The sequence below is a fragment of the Leopardus geoffroyi genome, chromosome C1, assembly GCF_018350155.1.
Source record: "Leopardus geoffroyi isolate Oge1 chromosome C1, O.geoffroyi_Oge1_pat1.0, whole genome shotgun sequence".
Classification (NCBI taxonomy): Eukaryota; Metazoa; Chordata; class Mammalia; order Carnivora; family Felidae; genus Leopardus; species Leopardus geoffroyi.
Window position 1 is genome coordinate 173,460,371 of NC_059328.1, and position 25,197 is coordinate 173,485,567.

The 25,197-nt window shown below is 36.4% G+C and overlaps 1 protein-coding gene across 3 annotated transcripts in view; it reads left to right on the plus strand.

Moving 5' to 3' along the window:
* Positions 1–7,422: 7,422 nt before the first annotated feature.
* Positions 7,423–25,197, plus strand: part of FSIP2 (fibrous sheath interacting protein 2) — a 98,173-nt gene continuing 80,398 nt past the window's right edge. Inside the window, exons 1-9 of one of the 3 annotated variants that reach the window (XM_045480444.1) lie at positions 7,423–7,651; positions 8,008–8,133; positions 11,972–12,133; positions 12,865–12,954; positions 14,020–14,159; positions 14,799–14,937; positions 15,434–15,544; positions 19,014–19,140; positions 22,310–22,399. In XM_045480444.1, the coding sequence (XP_045336400.1) occupies positions 7,553–7,651; positions 8,008–8,133; positions 11,972–12,133; positions 12,865–12,954; positions 14,020–14,159; positions 14,799–14,937; positions 15,434–15,544; positions 19,014–19,140; positions 22,310–22,399 (1,084 nt within the window). In that variant the 5' untranslated portion in view covers positions 7,423–7,552. The remainder of the gene's footprint in view (positions 7,652–8,007; positions 8,134–11,971; positions 12,134–12,864; positions 12,955–14,019; positions 14,160–14,798; positions 14,938–15,433; positions 15,545–19,013; positions 19,141–22,309; positions 22,400–25,197) is intronic. The other 2 variants (XM_045480442.1, XM_045480443.1) reach the window with 2 other exon arrangements.

Consider the following 25,197-nt stretch of genomic DNA (forward strand, 5'->3'; position numbering starts at 1 on the left):
CTGAATGGTGAAAGGATGAAGGCTTTTCTTCTAAGATCAGGAAAAAGACAAGAGTGCCCCCTTTCACCACTCCTATTCTACATGGTACTGGAAGTCCTAGCTAAAGCAATCAGGCAAGAAAAGGTATCAGAATAAAGAAAGGAGCAAAAATGTCTCTATTTGCAGATGACATAATTTTATACATAGAAAATACCAAAGACCAAAAAACAGTTATGTCTAATCAATGAGTTCAATAAAGTTGCAGTATACAAAATTAATACACAAAAATTAGTAGCATTTCTATATACCAACAATTAATTTTCTGAAAAAGAAATAAATAATCCCATTTATGGTAGCATCAAAAACAGTAAAATAACTTGGAGTAAATTCAACTAAAGAATAAAAGATCTCTACACTGAAAACTATAAGGCATTGATAAAATAATAGAAGACATAAATAAGTAAAAAGGTATCCCATGTTCGTTGATTGGAAGAATTAGTTATTAAAATGTCAATACTACTAAAAGCCATCTGTAGGTTCAATGCAAGCCTTATCAAGATTCAAATGGCATTTTTTTTAAAGAATCAGGGGAAAAAACACTTTTAAAATTTATAAGAAACCACAAAAGACTCCAAATATCCAAAGAAATCCTAAGAAAGAAGAATGAAGCAGGAGGTATCACACTTCCTAGTTTCAAGCTATACTATAAAACTAAAGTCATCATAATATGTAGTAGTAGTAGTATCATAGTATGGTACTGGTATAAACAGATAAATAGACCAACAGAACAGAACTGATAGCCCAGAAATAAACCCAAGTATATAAGGTTAACTAATATTTGACAGGGAAGACAAGAATACTCAATGGAGAAAAGACAAGTCTCTTCAATAAATGGTGCTGGAATAATTGGATACTCACATGTAAATGAATAAAACTCAACCCACTCACAAAAATTAACTCAAATGGATTAAAGATGTAAATGCAAGACCTGAAACCATGAAACTCCTAGGAAGAAGACATAGGAACCAAGTTCCTTGACATGGATCATAGTAATGATTTTTTGGATATGACACCTGAAGAATAAGCAACAAAATAAAAAATAAAACAGGACTACAACAAACTAAAAAACTTCTATATAGTATAAGTAACTATTAACAACTTAGGAAATGGGAAAAAAATTGCAAACAATATATCTGTTAAGGGGTTAATATCCAAAACAAAGAATTCCTACAACTCAATAACAAAAAAAAAAAAAATTCCAATTCAAAAATTGGAAAGGACCTGAATAGACATTTCTCCAAAGAAGATATATAAAAGGCCAAAATGTACATGAAAAGATGCTCAATATCACTAGTCATTAGGGAAATGCAAATTAAAACCACAGTGAGATATTAAATCACACCTGCTAAAATGGCCATTAACAAAAAGACCAGGAATAACAAATACTAGTGTGGATATGGAGAAAAGGGAACTCTGTGCACTGATAGTGGAATTTTAAATTAGCACAGCCACTATGGAAAAATAGTATAGGAGATCCTCAAATAACCAAAAATAGAACTACCATATGATCCAGCAATTCTTTTGAAAATGCATGCAAAGGTAACAAAAAACACTAACTCAAAATCATGGTTCCACCCTCATATGTACTGCAGTATTATTTACAATAGCCAAGATGTGGAAACAACCTAAATATCCATCAATGGGCCAATGGATGAATGGCTATTTCACACACACACAATGGAACATTATTTAGCCAGAAAAAAGGAAACCCTACCATTTGTGACAACATAAATGGACCTTGAAGGCATTATGCTTAGTGAAATAAGTCAGAGAAAGACAAATACTGCATGATCTCTCTTATAGGTGGAATCTAAAACAAACAAACAAAAAAAAACAAAGAAATGAAAAACAATACCACCCCCCTCCCCCAAACTCGTAGAAAGAGATCAGCCTTATGGTGACCAGAGGTGGGGGTAAGGGGAGGGGGAATTATAGGAAGATATCAAGGTATATTTCCAGTTTTAAGATAAATAAATAGTAAGGATGTAACATACAGCATGATGACTATAGCTAACATTGCCATATAACACATAGCTAAAATGATATAGAAAAAGTATTAAGAGAATAAATCCTAAGAGTTCTCATCACAAGGAGAAAAAATTTTCCCCTTTATTCTTTCATTCTTTGTTTCCTTTTTATTGTATTTACATGAGAAGATGGATGCTAGCTGAGCCTACTGTGGTAATCACTTCATAATATATGTGAATCAAACCATCATGCAGTATGTCTTAAGCTTATACAGTACTATGTCAATTATCTCTCAATCAAACTGGGGGAAACTTTTAATTAATTAATTAATTAATTAATCATTTCCCTATTAATGCTACTCAAAGTGATGCTTATAATAAAATTATCACCTATTGAGCATCTCTATAGACCATGCATTTTGCTGTTTTTATCAATTTAACTCATATAATGGCCCTATAAAATAAGAGTTAGCACTATACAAATTTTGGAGCCGAGGAAACTAAAGCCAAGAGTTGAAATAAATAGGATTTAAATCCCAAGTCTACACTATTAATACTGTACTGCGTATTCCTGTTGCCTTTTACTATCATGGAATTTTCCCTACCTGTGACTGGCTACCTTAAATTTTATGTTATTCTCAATTGAAAGCTTAAACTGGACATAATGTTTGAACATTACTTTTTATTCAATATTTCACTATGATTCATTTGTGTTATCATCTAAAATATATATATTGAGAATATAAGAACAATTTTCCCAATTGATATTTAATTTGGTACCCTTCTTTCTGCATGGTCTGCACCACTTAACAAATCAGGAATATGTATTTAATATCAGCTTTTCATCATCAAGATAAACATAATATTAAAAAATAATAATTCAAGTGTAAAGTATTTAAATGGGTAGGATACTGGCAAAGAGATATACTTTATAATATGAAAAGATACTGTGTAGTCCTTACCAGACTCTGGTGTGTGTGTGTGTGTGTGTGTGTGTGTGTGTGTGTATGCACTATTTAGCAATTACTAAAACGTAATCAAGAAATGAGCAGCCTGAATGCCTAGCACAGTGCTGGGCACTGCTGACCCAGGGGATCCAAGCAATGTAACTCTCATCAAAAGCACCTAGAATCTTATGAAGGGCCTAAGACCCACAGAGAGTCATCAAGTAATGAGAGATAAGGGCTAGGCAATAAAAAATCAGGTGCTAATTTGTTCTGCTGTAGAGGTAGTATTATACTAGTGATAGGGACAAAATTTCTCTTACCACACTTTTTAATATAATTTCCATTTTCTCTTTTGTAAAGATGATAATTATTTGAAAAAAAAATCTAAAACACCAGCAAATAAGTTATTTTACAGAAATATAGAAAAGCAGTTAACATTTGATAGATTATATATATTCAAGGATGGTTTACTTCAATATTTGAGTCAGTTCTGTTGGCAATAGGAGGCATGTTTAATCAGAGGCAGTAACTAATCAAAAGTTAAGTAAGCTTTTACCTACCAAAAACAGACCACTTTAGAAAGTATATAAGGGTGATACTCATTTATTCTTTTTGCCTACATTTACCGAATCAGTTATGGGAGGTTAGATAATACCATTCTATCTCTATAGGTTTTGGAATCATTTAGAAACTTATATACATCAGGATGATTCTGATATCTATAATTTCGTAATTTCTATACAAATTCTTATTTTGAGTCCTCTGTCAAATCAATTATCCCAATAAAGCCTTTTTTGACATGTCAATATATCACATTTTCTCCATTAGCAGGACATTCTGTAACTTTCTGTACTTGGTTGAATGGCAACACCCTAAAATTTAGTCCACTCAGAACCTCAGACTATGAAATTATTTAGAAATAGAGAATTTGCTGATGCAGTCTGGTTAAGATGAGGTCATACTGCATTAATGTGGGCTCTGATCCAAGGATTAGTATCCTTAGAAAGTATTATACTAGTGAAGATTTGAAAAGCACACTAATGTTTACCCCTTCTTGATGCTGAAAACCCAAGACTTCCATGTAAAAAGCTTGATCTAACCACCTGGAATATGAAAAGAACATCTGTACAGAGTTGTCCAACATTCCCAACCACTCCAGCCATCCTAGCTGAGGCCCTGGACATGTGAGTGAAGCCAACTAGATTATTCAGCTCTGTGTGGGCCAACACAGAAGACCCCGAAGTTCATGAAACTTCAAACACATGCTCCTCTGTCATCTCTAAGAATACAACAAATTCTTCTTCAAACATAATTATCATGGGCTTTCTCTTCTCTATTCTTACTTTCTAACTGCTTTCCATATAAAAAGAACTTAATCTGTTGGATGGGTTTTTTTGGGGAATTAATTTACTTTTCTGATTTAACGGTTCTTCTCTAAAATTCAAGATTATCTACTCTTGTCAGCTTCACCATAACAATCATCCCTCCAACTCTATTGTTTTTAAAGTAGGTGAGATGAGGAAGAAACCAAAGTTATTACAATGTTGCCTCAAATCCATTCTTTCCCCTTTATTCTTGTAGATTCCTTATTTCAGGACTTCAGTGTTTCTTGCCTATGTAACTACGCATAGTGAAATCTCTCAGGCCTTCTAACCCCAGAAATCCATCCCCCATATTGTCGCCAGAATAATCTTCTAAATTGAGAATTTGCTTAAAACGCTTTGATCGGGGGGGTGCGCCTGGGTGGCTCAGTCGGTTAAGCATCCGACTTTGGCTCAGGTCACGATCTCATGGTCCGTGAGTTCGAGCCCCGCGTTGGGCTCTGTGCTGACAGCTCAGAGCCTGGAGCCTGCTTCGGATTCTGTGTCTCCCTCTCTCTCTGCTCCTCCCCCGTTCATGCTCTGTCTCTCTCTGTCTCAAAAATAAATAAACATTTTAAAAAAAAAACGCTTTGATGGGTTCTCATTCATGTATGCCTAAGTCAAGACAACAAAAATATACTGGGGGCTCACTAAATGCTTGCTAGGCACTATACTAAGTGTTGTGCATAAATAAGTGTGTGAATAAACCAATAGCTGCTTTCAAGGAGTTTCCATTCCCTTAAAGGGAGACTGACAGGTAAAGAGATATTTTTTTTTTCTTTTCTTTTTTTTTTTTTTTTAATTTTTTTTTTTTTCAACGTTTATTTATTTTTGGGACAGAGAGAGACAGAGCATGAACGGGGGAGGGGCAGAGAGAGAGGGAGACACAGAATTGGAAACAGGCTCCAGGCTCTGAGCCATCAGCCCAGAGCCCGACGCGGGGCTCGAACTCACGGACCGCGAGATCGTGACCTGGCTGAAGTCGGACGCTTAACCGACTGCGCCACCCAGGCGCCCCGAGATATTTTTGATGTAATATGAAAAGTGCTAAAATGGAGGAAAGCATAGAGGAAGCAAATTTGGACAAAGCTTAGAATGTCAGAAAAACTTCGTAGAGATGATGACACTTAAGCAGTCCTGTGACTGTGAATTCCAAGACCTGTGAATATGTGTTTCATGGCAATGAGGAATTAAGATTGCTAATGGAAATAGGGTTGCTAATCAGCTGACCTTAAAATAAAGAAATTATTGTAGGTCAACTAGATGAGCCTAATATAATTAGCAGATTTTTAATTATAGAGAGGGAGGCAGAGGTCTGAATCAGAGAGACAACTGAAGATGCTACGTGCTGGATTTGAAGTGGGAGAAAGGGCAAGCTTCTAGAAACCATAAAGAGGTAGGTCGTAGATTGTGTCCAACAGCCTCCAGAAGAATGCAGCCTTGCCAACACCTTGTTTTCAGCAGAATGAGATTCATTTCACGCTGCTGACCTCAATTATTGTAAGATAATACCTTTGTATTGTTTTAAGCCACAAAGATTGTGGTAATTTGTTACAGCAGCAAGAGAAAACTACCACAGGGCCAAGTCACAGAGGCTGTTATATGCTTTGTTAAGTCTTAGGGCAATTGGAGATTTACTACAGGGGAGAGAGATGGCATCAGATAGCACTTTGATAAAAGATGGATTGCTGGGGTAAAGGTGGCAGAGAGATAAGGCTGTGGCGATCACACAGACAAAAGAATGATGAGTGGCTTAACTGAGGGAGTAGTGTACAGGTGGATAGGACAGGTCCAATTAATCTCAGTGATAAAATCATTAGGACTATGAGAACAACTGAATGTGGGGAATATGGGGAAAGTTAAGTATCTAGTACTATTTCTCAGTTTCTGGCTTGGGTAGATGCTGATATTGTCACTGAGATGGGAAATGCAGGAAAAATAGGGCATTGGCTTTGTCCTGTTTTGGTAAAGGGAGGGGTTGAGATTTGAGTACGTGGAATTTGAGACGATTGCGAGACATCTATGTGGAGAGGGGCAGTGGACTGTATCTTAAAATCAGAGTTCAAATTTAGGAGTACTTTGCATATGAGTGCCAATAAAACAAATAGAACAGATGTAAAACTAGTGTATTGATTAAGAAACTGCCTCTGGGGCCATTATTAAATAGTAATTATAATTGTTCTTTAACCTTTGTGGAAGAAAAGAGGCAATTATTGGGAAGGCTGTTAGAAAGATTAAATGTGGCGAGTGTTTAGCACAGTACCTAGAGTTAGTACGTTAGTAAATAGTAGGTATTATTACTAAATAGCCCAGAAATAAGAAAGAACAACAGTGGGTTAAAGAATATTAAAGGTCTAAATCCACATTGCTGACAAATCAGATACAATCTGGGCCTTCAAAGTACTTCTAGTCTAGTTAGCTCCTTGAAGGAAGGGGCCAAATTTCACTCACCACCATATCCCCAGTGCTCCACTCAATGATGGGCCCACGGAGTCAGGTATTTTATAAATTCTGGCTGGATGGTTGACGGGAGGAGAAAGAGGGATCATGGAGAAAGCAAGGGAGTCAGAAAGAAGGAGGGAGTAGGAGAGTGAGGGAAGAGAGCTAGAAAGAAAGGAGGAAACTAGAGGGAGGACAGGAGAAAGGCAGTGAGCCTCAAAGGAAGTCAAAGGATCTTATGTGAACCTGGAGTGGGAACCTGGGGATGGAGTGCGATCACAGTGTCTGTAAGGAGGCACATATAGAAAACCAGGCCTCTGTCCCTACAGTGGGCTGTACAATCACTCCTGGATTTTGTGTTTGGCCCTGTTACTCCACCTCCCCTCCCCCACCCCCCCCCCCACTAACCGCGCCCCCCCCCCCCCAACCCGGGCCAAACCATAGCTTCTTGGAGGCCAGGAGAAATTAGACAGCTTTCAAAGTTTGGATTTTTGTTTGGTATGACTGAGGGGTACTGGTTTGAGACAGAAATGGTACACTGACTGTGACTCTCAGACCAGGCCCCTGGGACCGGCTTCCCGGAGCCTGGGACGCTCAAGCCGCAAGCACCTCGGGGAGGGCTCCACCCTTCTGGCGCTTCCAAGTTGGGAGCCTCGAACGCCACGAGGGTGGGGCCTCGCGGACGCGGGGTACTGACCATTCTGGATCCAGTGGCGACGGAGGGACGACGACGGGGAAAGGGGTGCGAAGGAAGGACACAGGAGAGGGCGGCTGAGGGTAGAAGGGCCCGGGGCTGGCGATGGAGCTGTACCTCAGCGCCTGTTCTAAGGCTGCCAACGTCGCTGCCACCAAGACTGCCACCAGTGGCCTAGCCTCGGAGAGCCAGCAATGCGGAGACGTGAGTAGCAGCCAGCCCGGCGTCGTGGTCCTTCGCCCGGGCTTCCGGCCCTGTGGGGCAGGGGCAGGGATAGCCACCAACCGTTCTCGCGATTCCTAACCGCCCGCTTCTGGCGCCCTCGTGCGGCGCAGCCGGTGGTGGTGGTGGCTCGGGTTGCGCTGGCTGCAACTGGCTGTGGTGCTGGGGGCGAAGAGTGGGCGGTGTCGGGGGGGTGGGGGGGAGCGGGAGGTCTTCAGGGCTGTCTGGTAGGGCGGGACCCTTCGGCCTTGACCGTAGGAGTTCATTTGGTTGGAGTAGGAGTACATTGGCCTAATACCTAAAAGGAAAGACCAAACTCTCCCAATTGCATCTGACAGGGCGTGCACAAAACCCACTTTCCAGGGCTCGGAGCGGGTCAACTACTGGATCTGCCTCTTGGGGTCAAGTTGCCTATGATCCCAGGAAGCAATACTTTATACTATACTACGAAGTTAGGTGAAAAGGTAAAGTAATTTTTAATTGTCTTACATTGGTTTTCTTTGCCCTTTTCTACTGGCTGTTAGATACAGGAACTACATCATACAAAGTCCATTAAGGGAATCTGCACTGATATACAGACGAAAAAGATAACCAACCCCATATCTAACCTAAGATATTGCTTAGGATGCCTATCAGGCAACTTCATCTGTATAGTTTGAACAGAATTGTGGGCTAGAAAGTTTAGATTCTTAGCTCTGTCTTAATTTATAATTTATGGAACCATATTAACATGTCTTTATACTATCACTTTACATCTACTTATTTAGTGAGGTTTTATTGCAAACATTTGGTTGAGAGGGGGAAGGTTATCAGGGATAGCTGGATATTTGATTGTGTTATGATTTTAACCAATAATAACTTGGACAAAACTCTAATTACAGAACACTTTTCTACTATTTTATTTTGAGTTGCATTCTATTTCATATACTAAGTGAGAAAGAAATGAAGTTGAAATGAGTTAACATGTTCAGTATTTAACTAATGACTGCATGATTTGCCCCAACTTCCTCATCCAGTTTTTTCCTCCAATCCAAAGCCTCAGCTTTTTCCACTTGGGGTCTTTTATACTTACTCACACATACTACATTAGTATTTCTGTGCCTTTGTTCCTTTGTTCTGTGCCTTGTCTCCGAAACCTGGCATATTCTTTCTTCTTCTGCCCAATCTATGAATCTGAACCATCTTTCAAGATTCTTTCTGAAGTATGATAGCCCCCAATTAGCTCTATTTCCTTAAAATTTGCATTGCTCTTGGTTTATATAGTTTCACTCAACAGTATAATTTTATGTTTATAATTTAAATCATACTGGGGTATAGTATGCTTCTCTCAAACTCTTTCATATTTTTAGTCCTGCATACCTCTACCCTCAAACCTCCCCAGCCTTTGACCCAGTAACTAATGCTGAAGAAAGTTCAGTGCATTCTTTTTCAGTGGTTCTTTGATCAATATTGAAAAAAAAATTATGAGAAAGAATTCTGAGTGACCCCGTGCCCTTCTTCTATCTATGATGTCATCAGAAATAAGCCTCCCCCCCCCCAAAAAAAAGGGGGGGAACCTGGGTGGCTCAGTTGGTTAAGTGTCCAACTCTTGGTTTCAGCTTAGGTCATGATCTCACAACTGGTGAGTTCAAGCCCTGCATCTGGCCCTGTGCTGACAGCAAAAGCTTGTTTGGGATTCTCTCTCTCCTTCTCTTTCTGCCCCTCCCACTTCATGGTTCTCTCTCTCTCTCACACACACACTCTCACTCTTTCTCTCTCTCTTTCAAAATAATTTTAAAAAAATGAATAAGGTCCCTTGGTATTTGATACTTGCCTAATAAACAGCTTTAACCTTACTGATCCTAATAAACTTATTTCTTAAAGTAAGTTATGTTTTGGGATATCTGGCTGGTTCAATTGTTAAACGTCCAGCTTTGGCTCAGGTCATGATCTCACAGGTTCATGGATTTGACCCCCACATTAGGTTCTGTGCTGACAATGTGGACCCTGCTTGGGATTCTCTCTCTCCCTCTCTCTCTGCCCCTCCTTGCTCATGCTTTCTCTCTCCCTCTCTCAAAATAAATGAACTTAAAAAAAAAAGTATGTTTTTTTCTGGAAAATATCTAATTTTTCTTTTTAAAAACAAATTTCTTCTATTAGAACTAACTATGCCACCTCGCACTGTTAGACTTAGTCACATCCAAACAAACTAGCTTTCCTAAAACATGCTTGAAACCTCTAATATTCCTTCTCTAGGCTAAGTGTAAACTTAGCCCTGTCTATTGCTTGCTTATTCAAATATATTGTTTGCTGAATTACCATTTCTGTCAAATAGTAATTCACTTGTCAATTACTTTTTTAAAATGTGTCCTCTCTACATTCTTTATTATATTCATTTCCCCCAAACTATCTTCATTTAATCATAATTAGGCACCAGACTGTTTCCCTGCAGAATGACTTGCCTCCTCCTGCCTACCTTAAGGGAGTTCTTTATAGGGTCCCACCCAGCCAGGCTCAGTAGTGTTTGGAATCTGACTGAGGTGGCTACTGCCAGACTGAACACAGAAGTCACAAATTGGTACCTGCAGGCAGATCTGGGTTGGTGCACAGTGTGTGGGGTCTTATCAGTTGAACTGAAGGCCCCCAAGCAGCACAGGCGCTCTCAGGGTCCCACATCTTATGCACATTCCAGTTGCCTTTCACATGAGACAGCTCCTGCTTTGACTGTACTTTAGACTAGAACTTCCATTTTTCTGGGCAAGAAAACTTAAAGGAAAGCAGAAAGAAAGAATGCAAAGGCAATATTAGGACCACTTCCACACCCACTTATATCTTTCACTTTTTCCCTTTGAGAAATTACCCCATAACCCATTATCCCATCCTGCCATTGAAAAATGGACTAAGAACTCACACACAAAACAATCCACCTCACTTTGGTAATGTAATTTATAAATGAGAGTAGATAATTCATCCGTTTTCTCTAAAGTAACAGAGAAACATGACTGTTAGCTGATATTTTCCTTCTTTTATATGCTAATGATTATTGTATAAGGTGGTATTTGGTCTTTACACATATGAAGAAACTTCAGTCTTATCAAGATCTATTTTTTGACGTTTCTTTATTTATTTTTGAGAAAGAAAGAGAGAAAGGTAGCAAGTATGAGTCGTTGGCGGGGGGGGGGGGGGACAGAGAGAGAGGAGGGAGACAGATAATCTAAAGCAGGCTGTGCACTGTTAGCACAGAGCCCAATGCGGGGCTTGAACTCACAGACCATGAGATCATGACCTGAGCCTAAGTCGGACACTTAACAACTGAGCCACCCAGGTACCCCATTATCAATATCTTTTATAATTGGTTTTTCAATATGTTGAACTTTGTAAGACTTTGATTTTTTTCCTAAGTGTAGCATTCAGGGATCGTTGGGTTTCTTGCCTTAGATAAGACCCCCCAATACAAAATAACTCTTTAATCCATTATCTTTAAAATCTGATTTTTACTTCTACTATTTTTGTTAAAGCTGTTTCTGGAGAGTGTGATGCTAAGTAAAATAAGTCATACAGAGAAGGACAGATTCCATATGTTTTCATTCCTATGTGGATCCTGAGAAACTTAACAGAAGACCATGGGGGAGAGGAAGAAAAAAAAATGGTTAGAGAGGGAGGGAGCCAAAACATAAGAGACTCCTAAAGACTGAGGACAAACTGAGGGTTTATGGGGGGTGGGGGGAAGGGTGGGTGGGTGATGGGTATTGAGGAGGGCACCTGTTGGGATGAGCACTGGCTGTTGTATCGAAACCAATTTGACAATAAATTTCATAATAAAAAATAAAAATTAAAAACAAAAAAGCTGTTTCCATGAATCTTCATAAAAGACTTCTATTTTCTTCATTTTCAGTTTATTGATATATAATCATAATATTATCCCTTTATACTTTAAATGAAGTGAGTACATTGACCTGGAAGAGGGAGGAGGAAAAGAAAGTTTTAGCTTTCTTTATACATTAAAACAAATTTTATCCTATTCCCTTTCTTTCCTTTCCCTTCTTTCTTCTCTGGCTCAGGGCCAAGGACTGATGGAGATCAGAGAAGGAATTAATTGAATGAGAGTAGGTTTTTAGAATAGGATCATGTGGAGAAAAGAGGGAGAGATAATAAATTTATGTTGCCTAATCCAAGTCTTTTCTGTTGCTGATTTTACTCCACACCAGACTCTTCATGCATGCTTTATTTTCGATGAACAGTGTAGTCATTTCGATGGGTTAACATTTAAAAGTGAATTTCATTAGTTTTACCTTTATAATATTTTTAAATCTGTGTTTGCAGCTTTTTCGACCTTCTTACGGTTTTAACCTGACTGATCCTTACTGTCGACTTTTGGAAAACCAATATAAAAGTCTCCATGATCCACATTTAAGAGCATACTATAAGCGCAAAGATATCCTGAGAAGATTAAAGAAGGGTGGCTATATCACCAGCAATAATAAAGTGGGTTGAAGATTAATTCTTTTTAATCATTGCAAATTTCTAAGACTTGATAAGGCTTGCTTCTGTACCTTACGGTGGGGGGGGGGGGGGGGGTGGAGATCTGTATCACCTTTAATTTGGTCAGAAGAAATACTTAATGGGAAATTTCATAAATTACTCAGTATTTGGGTCAAAGGAAATCAGACAATCGCTTTTTTCTAAGTGAAACTACTTCTTCCCTCACGTTTTTTCTTTATAACATCAAAAGATGATTACCAAATAATTTGGGGAGGTAAAGGTAATTTTCCCAATTGTATCATAGTCCTCTTTCTCTGCCTCTAATGTCACTATATGCTTGTCAAGGATTATGTCCCATACACTTTTTAAAAACTTGAGACAAAATAGGAACCTAGCAAAATCAGTCTGATGGAATATTGATGGACTATATTCTTACTGGGGCTGAACATTTTTATTACATTGGTCTTTTAATAACTCCAGTTGTGGGTACTAAATCCTCTATCATGGCATAATGCATATTAATAAAGTAATGGTTTGGAAAAGATATTTCCTCTGGGTTAAAAATTATAGAGAGATCCTGCTTGTAAAATTGTTAGCATTTTATTACTCTTAATACCAAAATATTATCAAATGGTATTCCATTACTGTTTTTTCCTCTAGAAGGTGATTGTTAATGATTTTTAAATATTTGTATTCATATATTTTTGTTGTTATTATTTTGTTTTGTTTTTTAGATTGTATGTACCTTGAGGGAATTGAATAAGTACAGGCAATATCTTACCAGTTTAAAATTAGACTTTGAAAGAAACTATATGAGAGATCAAGTAAGTTAAATACTTAATATGGTTTCTTTACCTAGGTTTTGGAAGAAAGCTTTCTTTGTATGCAAAATATTTTCTTTTAATATTTTTACCTTTAATTTTGACAAACTACTTTTTCCAAATAAAATTTAGAAGAGGAATAAATAATATTTTGTTACCAACACAGTTGCTATATTGAGCTAAAACAAAAAGGGACCAAGTCATCTATTAATATGCCTGTGGTAGCTTACATAATTTAGCAATAATTTAGCAACTCAGACATGTCACTTCTACCTGAGCGAGGACCAATAGGAAGAGTCTATTGGGCTAGCAAGATTCTTCATCTGGAACCCCCAAAACAGCGGGAATAACAGGAGAGGAAGTATATGATAGTTATAATGTCCTACAGGTGACTCAAAAAACACGTACATTGTGTATGTGTACCCACACACATGCAGCTGTGTTCATTCAATAAAAAATGTTATTAAAGGTGAAGTGGAATGCCTTGATGTAGAATAAGTGGGTATAGATAGTGACTTCCTTTCAATTTTTGACTCAAAGTTTGTGTGAGAGTGTGTGCGCACATGCACATGTGCATGAGTGAACTCGGGTTTTAGGCTCGAGTGAGTTGGATAAAAATGAGAAATGTATGTGTATGTGTACTTTCACAAATTTATGTTCAAAGGTTAAGAGTTGTAAAAGAATGATAATGACTTCCCTATACTATTAAATGTTCTATATTTTCCCCAATTTCTCTCCTATGCCTAGAGCTTCTCTTCCCCTTCTTTCTTATTTTCACTTAACTTTTTCAGAATAGGTAGAAAAATATGATGAAATATTTATCATTTATTTTCAGAGGAAGACATCTTTATTTTGGGTCAGTTGTCCATGTCTATAATAGGTTCAAATGCAATTAAACAGAAGTAGCTATTCACAAAGTACTAAGCACTAAATAAAAAGGCATATCGTAGGACAGTTTTATTTCTGGAGAATGCAAAAAGATTTTATATACATATATATGTATATCTATATTCACATTTATGTACATATATGTCTATGTGTGTATATATTACATACTTTTTTCAATAGGAAATGCTTGCAAAGCAAGTAAATAAACTACAGGAAAACAATCAAATACCTAGACGTTCTGATGTTGCACGGTTCCAAAATTGGTTGTTACAGGAAGACACCCAATCTATTAAGGACCAGGAACAATTAATAAGGAACAGGTAAGATTGAAGTTAATGCATATTTTATGTATATATTGTAGACCCAAATATGGAAGAAGATACTAGAAAGAATCGAAAGTAGGAATTTTTTTAGATAAGAAGACACTATTTAACTCCACTACTGTCCCCACTATGGAGAGGAAAGGAGACCAAGAGGTACAGGAATTGGGAAATTATGGTGGCAAAGGTATGAAGAGGAATTTCTACCAGAGAAGACAGGGTTTCTGGGAATCCAAAAGGTAATCCAAGCTGATAACTGAAGAACAAATCAGATCCAAAATCTTTCCTATTGTAGGAGATGAGGGAAAGTATCTTTAGCACATGCTTCTTTTTTTTTAATATTTGTTTACTTATTTTGAGAGAGCGTGAGCAGAGTAGGGGCAAAGAGAGGGGGAGAGAGAGGGAGAGACTCCGTCTCTCTGCTGTCAGCGTAGAGCCCAAGTGGGGCTCGATCTCATGAACCATGAGATCATGCTGGCTTGAAGGTCTATGAACAGAGCTGATAGAAAGTCAATAAAATTCTTGTAGTTTAAGAAACAAAAACCAAGCCAGAAGGTGGTTTGGGAATATCAAAGCAGATGAAGCCATCATAAGGGAAACAGCCAATACACCTTTACTTGTATTTGCACTTTTACTTAGATATTTGGATATGATAAGTAGGGAATTAGAACTTGAGCGTGCAGCAGAAGAGCAACACCTGCTCCGAATGGATAGAGAAGAAAGACGACAGCGAGAACGCACAAGAAGAAAACTTAGTCTTCGTAGAAAAATTGAAGAGGTGAGATAACAAATTTAAAATATTGAGAGAAAAACTGTATACAACTGTTTCATTTGTAACTAGTTGTCCATCATAGTTCCTGAAGTCATTTCAGGTCTGAATCATATATCCCCATTAATCTTTCTTCACAGCTATAATATACAAGTTGTTACATAAAATAATGAGGCTGATAGCACAAACTATGTATATGAACCGATACCTGCTCTTAAAGAGATGATTGTGAAAGTTACTAGACACTATTTACCTCCCCTAAAGTCTTCATTGTTGGCGGGGAGGGGGGAGATTTTTAATTCAGCTTTAGTAAAAAATAACCATCTTGCATTGTTAATAGGACTGCAGTAAGGAAAGCCCATCCTAAACCCAATGTATGACTTTCATTATGCTTGACCTGATGTCTGTTGGGCCCCTGATGTGTTCTAATTTGCTTGGTGGTGGTGGGCAAAATACAAAGGTTTATTGTGAGCATGTACTGAGTATGTAACTCCGTGCTCCCGAGGAATGGAAGACAAAAGAGATGCTACTTCTGATGAGGATTGGAGAAGATGTTAAAAGAGAAGCTAGGATAGAGGAACAACGGCGTCGCAGCAGAGAAGAGAGTGACAGGAAGGTGGGGTGAGCTTTAAAACCTCTAACTGGGACTGTTTGAGGAGAAGCTTTTGCTAGTTTTGGTATTTGAAAGTACACTTTGCGAGATAACAATGGACCAGTTACCCCAAATGATATGCATTATACAAAACTGAAAGCTACGGATATATTTTGGCTATATTATATTCTGACTATAATCAAAAAAGTTCTGCCTTATTATTTGATACAACTGCTTTTGACTTTATCTCACGACGTAAACTAGTAATTGTTCTAGGAAAAAAATGATAAACTGATTTTTCTTACTCTCAGAATTTCTTGGAAAAAGTTCTCAATATTTCCCTACCAGCTAATTTTTTTAGAGTAACTATTTTTTATTTTAAATGATACCTAATATTTTATGATTTAGAATGTAAACCAGTGTAAAGAGAAAGAAATTATTTGCAATCCTAGCACCACCTATTGTATGGTACATGCACACATTGTGTGATATTTCTATGAAAATTTATTACAATAAATAAATTCGTGTTATTACACCTTACAGGGTGTTTTGTAGATTGCTTTTTCATTTAATAGAAGAACATTGACAACTCTCCATGTGGATTAATGCTTCTCTAAAATTACAAGTAATTTCAAAGCTTATTGGTTTTTATTTTTATTTATTTATTTTTAAGAGAGAGAGAGAAAGCAGGGGAAGGGCAGAGGGAGAGAAAGAGAGAGAGAGAATCTTGAGAGAGAGAGAGAGAGAGAGAATCTTCAGCAGGCTCCACACTCAGTGCACAGCCCAGCACAGGGCTTGATCCCACAACCCTGGGATTATGACCTGAGCCAAAATCAAGAGTTGGACACTTAATCAACTGAGCCACCCAGGCGCCCCTCAGTAGCTTATGGTTGACAAACTAGATGTAGTATAAGATATACATAATTTGGTTATATTGATATATACTGCTATGTAATATTTTTTATTAATGTAAATTTAAATATGTATGACAATCTTTTATTCTACTTTGGTACATATACCTTTTAGTATTTTCAAGGTTCATATGGTGAGCTCAGCTTATCCCACTTTGTTGTAATTATTATTTTCTAATAATCACTTTTTTGCAATGGGAATTCTCTCCAAACTGACCTTTTTGTTTGCTTCCAGACATTTCTGAAAGTATCTGGTTTGTAGAGCAACAGAATGTCCCAGGTCTCCCCTTTTTGCCTCATTCCAATTACTATTCAAGGAGTCCTGACCAATTTTCGTGGCAACCAGTGCAATGGGACAAGTTCTGGCACTGGAAGTGCTTTTAGACACTACCCCTGATGGTAGACATGGTGACAACACAGGAAGCTTGAGCCATGTTCATGGCAGAGAGATATCTCAATTATTGATATTTCCAATGAGTTATTCTAAATTGTTTCTCTTGAATTGTGTTTTAATAGAAGTTTTCAATTCATTGGTGTATCCTTCTTAATATTTTAATATTTTTTTCAGATTGACACCATTTTACATTGACATACATTTTACTCCAATGTATGTGCTTAAATTACAATTATGGAAATCTTTAAAAGATTTACCTTTGTATCTTTGTCAAAAATCAGTTGTATAGTGTATTTTTGTATTCCTTTCTACTCTTCTTCTATTCTTTTCTACTCTAATACTGTCTATTACACTGCTTTGATTACTGTACCTTTTATAGTTCTTTAAATCAGTAGTGCTAACCTTTTAAGTTTGTTCTACCATTTTAAAGTTGTTTTGGCTAATCTAAATCCTTCACATTTCTGTATAAATTTTGGAATCCGCTTTTAAGTTTCTACCAAGAAATCTTACTGAGATTTATATTAGCATTATGTTGATTCTATTGGTCAGTTTGAGCACAGTTGATCTCTTGATAATATTGAGTCTTCCAACTTGTGGACCAAATATTTCTCTCCAATTATTTAGGTTTCCTTAATTTTTGCAGTTTTCAGGTCTTACACATCTTTTGATAGATTCATCCCTAGGTATTTCATAATTTTTATGCAATTATAATTGGTATTTTTAATTTTAAATTATGATGATTTGGTGTTAGTATCTAGAAAAGCAAATTTTTTAGTCTGCATTGACAAAATCATTCTAGTAATTTATTTCTAGATGCCAATTGACATTCTACATAAATGATTATGTTGCCTATGAATAAAGGTAGTTTTCTTTCTTTTCTTTGGATGCTTTTTCATTTTCTTGCCTGATTGCACTGACTTATAACCCCTGTTATAACCTAGACTAGAAAAAGTGATAATGGACATTATTATCAAATATTTCTTTTGTCCCTTCTCTCCTCTGTACAGGCATATATTAATTAGGTTGCTTGATGTTCCACACCTCACGTATACTCTTCATTTTGTAACTTTTTTTCTCTCAATCTTTCCTTTTGGATGGTTTCTTTTCCTTTTTTTTTTTTTTCTCAAGAAGAGCTTTTCTTTTTTTTATATATATATTTTGATATTTCATTTTATTTATTTATTTATTTTTATTTATTTATTTATTTATTTTTGACTTTTTTTTTTATTATATGAAATTTATTGTCAAATTGGTTTCCATACAACACCCAGTGCTCATCCCAAAAGGTGCCCTCCTCAATACCCATCACCCACCCTCTCCTCCCTCCCACCCTGGATGGTTTCTTTTCCTTAATGCACTTTAATTAATCTCTTCTGCAATGTCTATTCTGCTATTAATGCATATCTTATATTACTCCTCTCATACATTTAAAAAAATGATTTTGGTCCTTTTTATATCTTCCATGTCTTTTCCTTACCTTGTAAATATATGGAATACAGTTATGCTTTAATATTATTACCTTTAATTCTAGCATTTGTATCATTTATGGGTCAATTTTAATTGATTGATTGACTCATTTTATGGATATTTCCCTGCTTCTTTATTTGCTTGGTGCTTTTTGATTAGATGTCAGATATGAATTTTACTTTTTGGATGCTGAATATTTTCATATCCTTCTAAATATCCTTTAACTTTTTTCTTAAATGAGATAATTTCTTTGGAAACAGTTTGTTTTAAGTCTTGCTTTTTAAGATTTGTTAGATGGGACCAGAGCCATGTTTAATCTTATACTAGTTATTCCTCACTACTGAACCAAGACCCATTTTAGTACTCTACCCAATGCCCTGTGACTTAAGACGTTTTTCTGGAGTGGATGGTGAAAATAGGCATGATAGACAGGTACCAAGCACTTTTCTCTCTAATCCTTTAGGATGGCCTTTGTTTGTTTCCTCGCATACCTGTACTGATCCATTCTCTTGCTAAATACTCTAGGGAACCCGTGGAGGATCTCTAGGGTTCTTTCTCTGTGCAGTTATTTTCTTTCTGGTACGTCGAGGGTCAATATTAGCCCAGAAGCTTAAGACAGGAGTGACTGTTGATTTCCAACATATACTCTCACATTTTAAATGTTTGTTTTGCATTTTTAAACAGAAAGCTGACATTAATTTTATATATCTTAATATTTTAGAAACAAGCCCTTCTAGAGAAAAAGATGGCTTATCATTTACAAAAAATGCAAGAAAATGGCTTTAAAAGAGAAGAGATGAGAAACAACACATTTCATTACAGAGGACAAGATGGAACATATAGTGAATGTGAGAATATTAAAAAGCTGATGGAGCTATGTAGAAAATGCTTATCTATGTATTTACGTAAAAATCCTTTCATAAAACTCTGATTGCTTACAATTGCTATCTGCTTTGTGTTAGGCACAGTTCTAGGCGTTTTTCTATTACGGTTCAAGTGGAAAAATAGACATATATGCAAAAATTAAAACAAAGTAAAATAATCTTATCAAGTGGTCTAGTAAGCAAGCTTGCCTATACTGTAGTTCTGACTTCCCTATACTAAAAATAATGTATTTTTTGCTACTGAAACTTTAAAAACTTGCATGTAAGATAATTGCTATTTTATAACCAACATGGTATTCTACTATTTTCCCAGCCATAATGAATAGACAGTACCAGAAGAAGGTGGGGGGGGGGGGCAGGCAGGAGGTCGGGGAATAAAGAAGGGAGGAAGTGGAGAAGAAGGGAGCGTAAGGAAGAAAAGACAAAAGAAGGAAATGAAGAGTTTAAAGGAGGGATATCCAGTCATGACTTTGCTATGCCCAATCTCTACCAGCTTTCTTTAAGCTCATAAAATACATTAAATTTGTTAAATTAAATTAATGATGTTAACTACAATTTCATAGCCAGAATGCAAAAATGTAGATTTGCTTTAATTATCCTATGTGGTATCAGGAAAGAACAAGATCATCCTCCGTCCTATCAATCCTCTTTCTAGATGAAAGCCTCCTTGTGTCACTCCAGTAGATTACTAACTAGTTTTCATTGCCTCTTTTTTCAAACCTACTTCAAATCTATTTTTCAAACTGCTACTAATTACACTTTAAATCTGTTCTGAGGCTTTCTTCTGCTCCCAAAACATAAAGATCTCCATCATCTCTTAACTGAAGCTCAGACTTTTGAGGCAACCATTCATCACTACCTAGAGCCCAACTCAAACCTAAATTTTAAGCTTTATTTCATACCACCTCCTTGAAGAAGGCAGCTATGATCTAGGGGTGATGTACTTAGGCTCTAGAGCTAAACTGCTAAAGTCCATAATCTTTACCAAACTGCTTTACCATAATAATCTATCCATTCAAATAGCTTGGACAAATTACTTAACCTCTTTGAGCTACAGTTCATGATCTAAAAACAAAAATAGTACTCCTAAATTCTTACAAATATCTCAAAAGTCTATAGTAACTACTCAATTTATTTCATTGTCCAATCAAATGAGACTACTGACCATTCCTAACACACAAGGTCCTTTTCTTACTTCTGTACCTCTCTGTCCAATTTTCTTAGCCTGGAGTGATGTGCTCAGTGTCCATCTATCCCAATCCACAATTCTTTAAGCCCCACTGTAAGTGACATTCCACAAAGTCTTTCTTTTTTTTTTTTTTTAACGTTTATTTATTTTTGAGAGAGAGAGAGACAGAGCATGAACGGGGGAGGGCCAGAGAGAGAGGGAGACACAGAATCTGAAACAGGCTCCAGGCTCTGAGCTGTCAGCACAGAGCCCGACACAGGGCTCGAACTCACGGACCATGAGATCATGACCTGAGTCAAAGTCGGATGCTTAACCGACTGAGCCACCCAGGCGCCCCCCACAAAGTCTTTCTTAACAGCCCTAATTGGAAGATCCTTCTTCTTTGAATCCCTTATAGTACTTTGTATTATTCTCAATACACTTATTACATACTTCCCACTGTCTTAATCACCCATAATATCATATCTCCCACTTTTGTTTTCACAGAGCAGATAGTACTGTATTTATGTATGTATGCATGTGTGTGTGTGTATAAAATATATATTTGTGGGGCGCCTGGGTGGCGCAGTCGGTTAAGCGTCCGACTTCAGCCAGGTCACGATCTCGCGGTCCGTGAGTTCGAGCCCCGCGTCGGGCTCTGGGCTGATGGCTCAGAGCCTGGAGCCTGTTTCCGATTCTGTGTCTCCCTCTCTCTCTGCCCCGCCCCCGTTCATGCTCTGTCTCTCTCTGTCCCAAAAATAAAAAAAAAAAAAATAAAAAAAAATAAAATATATATTTGCTAAATAGACTAATTCAATTTATTCAGCTCATCAAAATAATGAAAACAATCTCATGCTTCAGAAAAGAAATCACTTTAGTAACTATATACATTCCTACAAACTCAACTGTTAACTTTCTAAATAGGAAAAGAGTTCCAGGTAGACATTTTAAACATTTGTTACCTCAAATTCCCTTTTGAAGAAGATGTAAAGGGGGTGCTTGAGTGGCTCAGTTGGTTAAGCATCTGGCTCTTGATTATCTTTGGGCTCAGGTCATTATCTGACTATTGAGCATCTTTGGGCTCAGGTCATTATCTGACTATTGTGAGCTCAAGCCCTAGATTGGACTCTGCTGAGCAGGGAGCCTGCTTAAGATTCTCTCTCTCCATCTCCCTCTCCATGTGCCCCTCCTCACCCTCATGTGCATTCTCTCTCTCTCTCTCTCTCTCTCTCTCTCTCTCTCCCTCTCTCTCAAAAAATAAAGATAAAATACATTAAGAAGGTATAAATGAATCCAATTTATATTATCAAGGTGACACGAATATCTATCTTACAAAACAAACAATTATACTTCCAAATAATATTGTCATCTTCCACCAAGTAGACAACTTCCAGAGGGACAGAGAGAGAATGAAAGAGGAAGGGAATATTAGGTGAAATTTGCTCCAGTGGGCAGACAGATCACTCTCACATTTACATCTCTAATGAATACCCATTGAGTACCCATTATGTGAGGAGACTTTGCCCTCCTTACGTGGTTAAAAAGAAGAACTATAATTACCTCTATCACAAAGGAGTAATGTATATACAGTTGCCTGTGCCAGGCTGGGAGGCACATCCAAGAATGCAATAGTAACTGTGGCCCAGTGGGTCTCTAGCCAATAGCTACATTGGTATGCATCCCAGCAGATAGGAAATGACATGTTACAGTTTGTCTGGGTGTAGCTTTTCTCTCTACCAGAAGAAAATTCTGTCCCTTCAAGTATATCTTTTAACTTGAAGTGATAATATTTCAAGAATTATTACCTTCCCATTTCACATCTTTCCATCTTCTCCAATACCTCCCTATAATCCCACATACAAATTAGCATAAGGCTCACCTCCCTTGGGCTTGATAAAATAGTCTATCTTGGGTAATTCTGTCATCACTCTTACTAAAAATAAATGTTTTATTACATTTTTTAAGCTTATTCTCCAAAGAAGAAAAAGAAGTCTTTTGATAATATGAACTTAGTTTACCAAGTTGGTGACCAGAGACCAAATAAAGGAGTATATGGTAATTTAATATTTTGATAAGAAATACTGTAGTAATTTGAGGAAAGACTGAGTTTGGGTAGAATCTTTTGCTTAAATGCTTTAAATGCTTAAATCTTCTGTTTTGTGTTGTCAAATGACTGATTTAGAATGATGCTTACCAATAATGACACAACCTCTATTGCTTTCAGAATTTGATCTCTAGTTACTGATTTAGTGTTCTAAACTTAATATTATGTCATAATTTTAGAAAAATAAAATGAAAAATCTATTGCTGTTAAACAGTATATGATACCTAAAAAAAAACCAAACTAATTTTTATAATGTTCAAAATGATTTTAGAAAACTCTGAAGTCAGTCAGAAATTAACTCCAAAACTACTCTGAACCCTATTGAATTTTACTTTATTATGTATCCCATACTGTTACTTCATGTTGTCTATTAGGGCTCACTGGATTAGACCAGGAACACAAACGGCAGCATAAAACTTCTCCAAATAATACACTGTCAAAGTGTGAGGCTGTTAAAAATTGAACAATATGAATCTCTTCCCACTACCAAATTTCCAGGAAAAAATTAAAGCAAAAAAGTTAAATTACTTTGGCATTATTAATTCAAATTTAAAGAAGAAAAGTCCACAATCTTTCCTCCCTGAGTATGTAATTTGATTAGTCTCATCAAGACTCTGAAACCTGGGGAGCGACAGAGTTGTCTTAGCAGAGGATGTCTTCCACTTACAGGACCACTGAGGTAGATTTAACTCTTAAGCTTCATGGGTCCTATTTTTAAAGCTCAAAGACTTTTTTAAGACACCAGTAGTTATTACAAGGCACACAATTATGACAACACCAGCCCCACCTCTACAAAATGTGTACATTCATCAGTTGAAGGAGATTTGGGTTGTTTCCAGGTTTGGGTGATTATGAATAGAAAAATCAGAAGTATTTGTAGTCAGCTTTTTATGTAAACAAGGGATTGTTGAGTCATAGTAAATGTATGTTTAAGTGAACAAAGTACTGTCCCAACTGCTTCCAGAGTGCCTGTAATATTTTTCATTCCCATCACTAATGCACGAGAGATCCATTTGCTATGCATTCTTGCAACCATTGTATTATCAACAATTTTTTATTTTAGTCATTCTAATAGATATAGTGTTAGCTCATTGTGATTTTCATTTGCATTTCCCTGATGGTTAATGATGATGAATATCTTTTCATATGCTGTCTGCCACTTGTAAATCCTGCTTAGTAAAGTATCTGTTGAAGCTTTTTGCTCATTTTTAATTGGGTAATTTTCTTACTGTTAAGTTTCAGAAGTTATTTATATACTCTGAATACAAATCTTTTTCAGATATGTGATTTGCAAATATTTTCTCTCGGTCTGTGACTTGCCTTTTAATTTCTGTTCCATTGATCAATTTATGTGTCTATCTCTTTGCCAGTACTGCACTGTTAATTAGCATAGCTTTTTACAGTCTTGAAATCAGGTAGTATAATTCTACCAACTTAATTTTTTCCCTCAAAATTTTAGGACTGTTTTAATTTGCTTGCCTTTTGCATATAAATTTTTTTATCAGCTTGTCTGCAAAAATTAGGCTGAGATATTTTAGTGAAGTACGTTAAATCAATCTACAGATCACTTTAAGGAGAAAAGAAACCTTCTACAAATCTTGGTCTCCCAATCCATAAACATAGTATCTTTTTCTGTTTAGGTTATACTTGATTTCTGTCATAAGTGTTTTTATAGTTTTCAGCATAGAGATCTTATATATGTTGTGTCATATTCATACATGAGTACTTCATTGTTTTGGTACTATTATACGTGACGTTTTTAAATTTTGTTTTCCTGTTGTCCATGACTATACTTTTTACTATACCTCTTTTTACATATTTTTTAGTGGTTGTTCTAGACAACACTGTACTTATCTTTTCACAATTCCACTTCACCCTTTAAGTGGAATGTACATCTTTCCACTATCTATGACTTCTTATCCCCCAACCCTTTGTTATAGTTGCCCTATGTATTACATCTACATACATCAAACATCCATTCAGACAACGTAACATGTTTTATTTTAAATAACTAAATAGAAGAAGACTAACATATTATATTTACCCAGATAGCTACCATTTTGAATGCTCTTTAATTTCTAATATTCCAGGTTTCTTTTCCAGTATCATTTTTTTCAGTCTATAGAACTTCTCTTAGTATTTCTTTTAGAACAGATTTTCTGGCACTGAATCAGCTTATTTCCCTTCTTCTAAAAATGTCTTTATTTTACCTTCCTTCCTGAATGACAGTGTTTTCATTCGATATAGAATTGTAAGTTGACATTTTTTCCAGAACTTGAAAACTGTTTTTCCGTTTCATTGTGTTTCTGTAGTTCTGATGAGATATTGTCTATATTTGAATAGTGATCCTCTATAAGTAAGGTGACATTTTTCTCTGGTTGTTAAAATTCTGGGGGGTGGGAAATAGCTTTTAGCGACTTAATTATGATATATCTTGGTGTGGATTTTTATTTTTTTGCCTGCTTTAATCTTCACTGAATTTCCTTAAACTTAAGTTTATATCTTTTGCCAAATTTCATTTAAGCAGACTTCCTTATCTCACAGAAAGAACTACTATCCAAATCTAGTGATTATCATAACCATTATTTTTTAAATGTATTTTTTAAATATATTTACTACATGGGTGTATATCCTTAAACTACATATATACATATAGATAGAAATAAATACCATTAAAAATATTTTAATGTAACTGATATGCTGTTGTATCCAGTTGTATGTGATGTGCTTTTTACACTCAGCATTATGT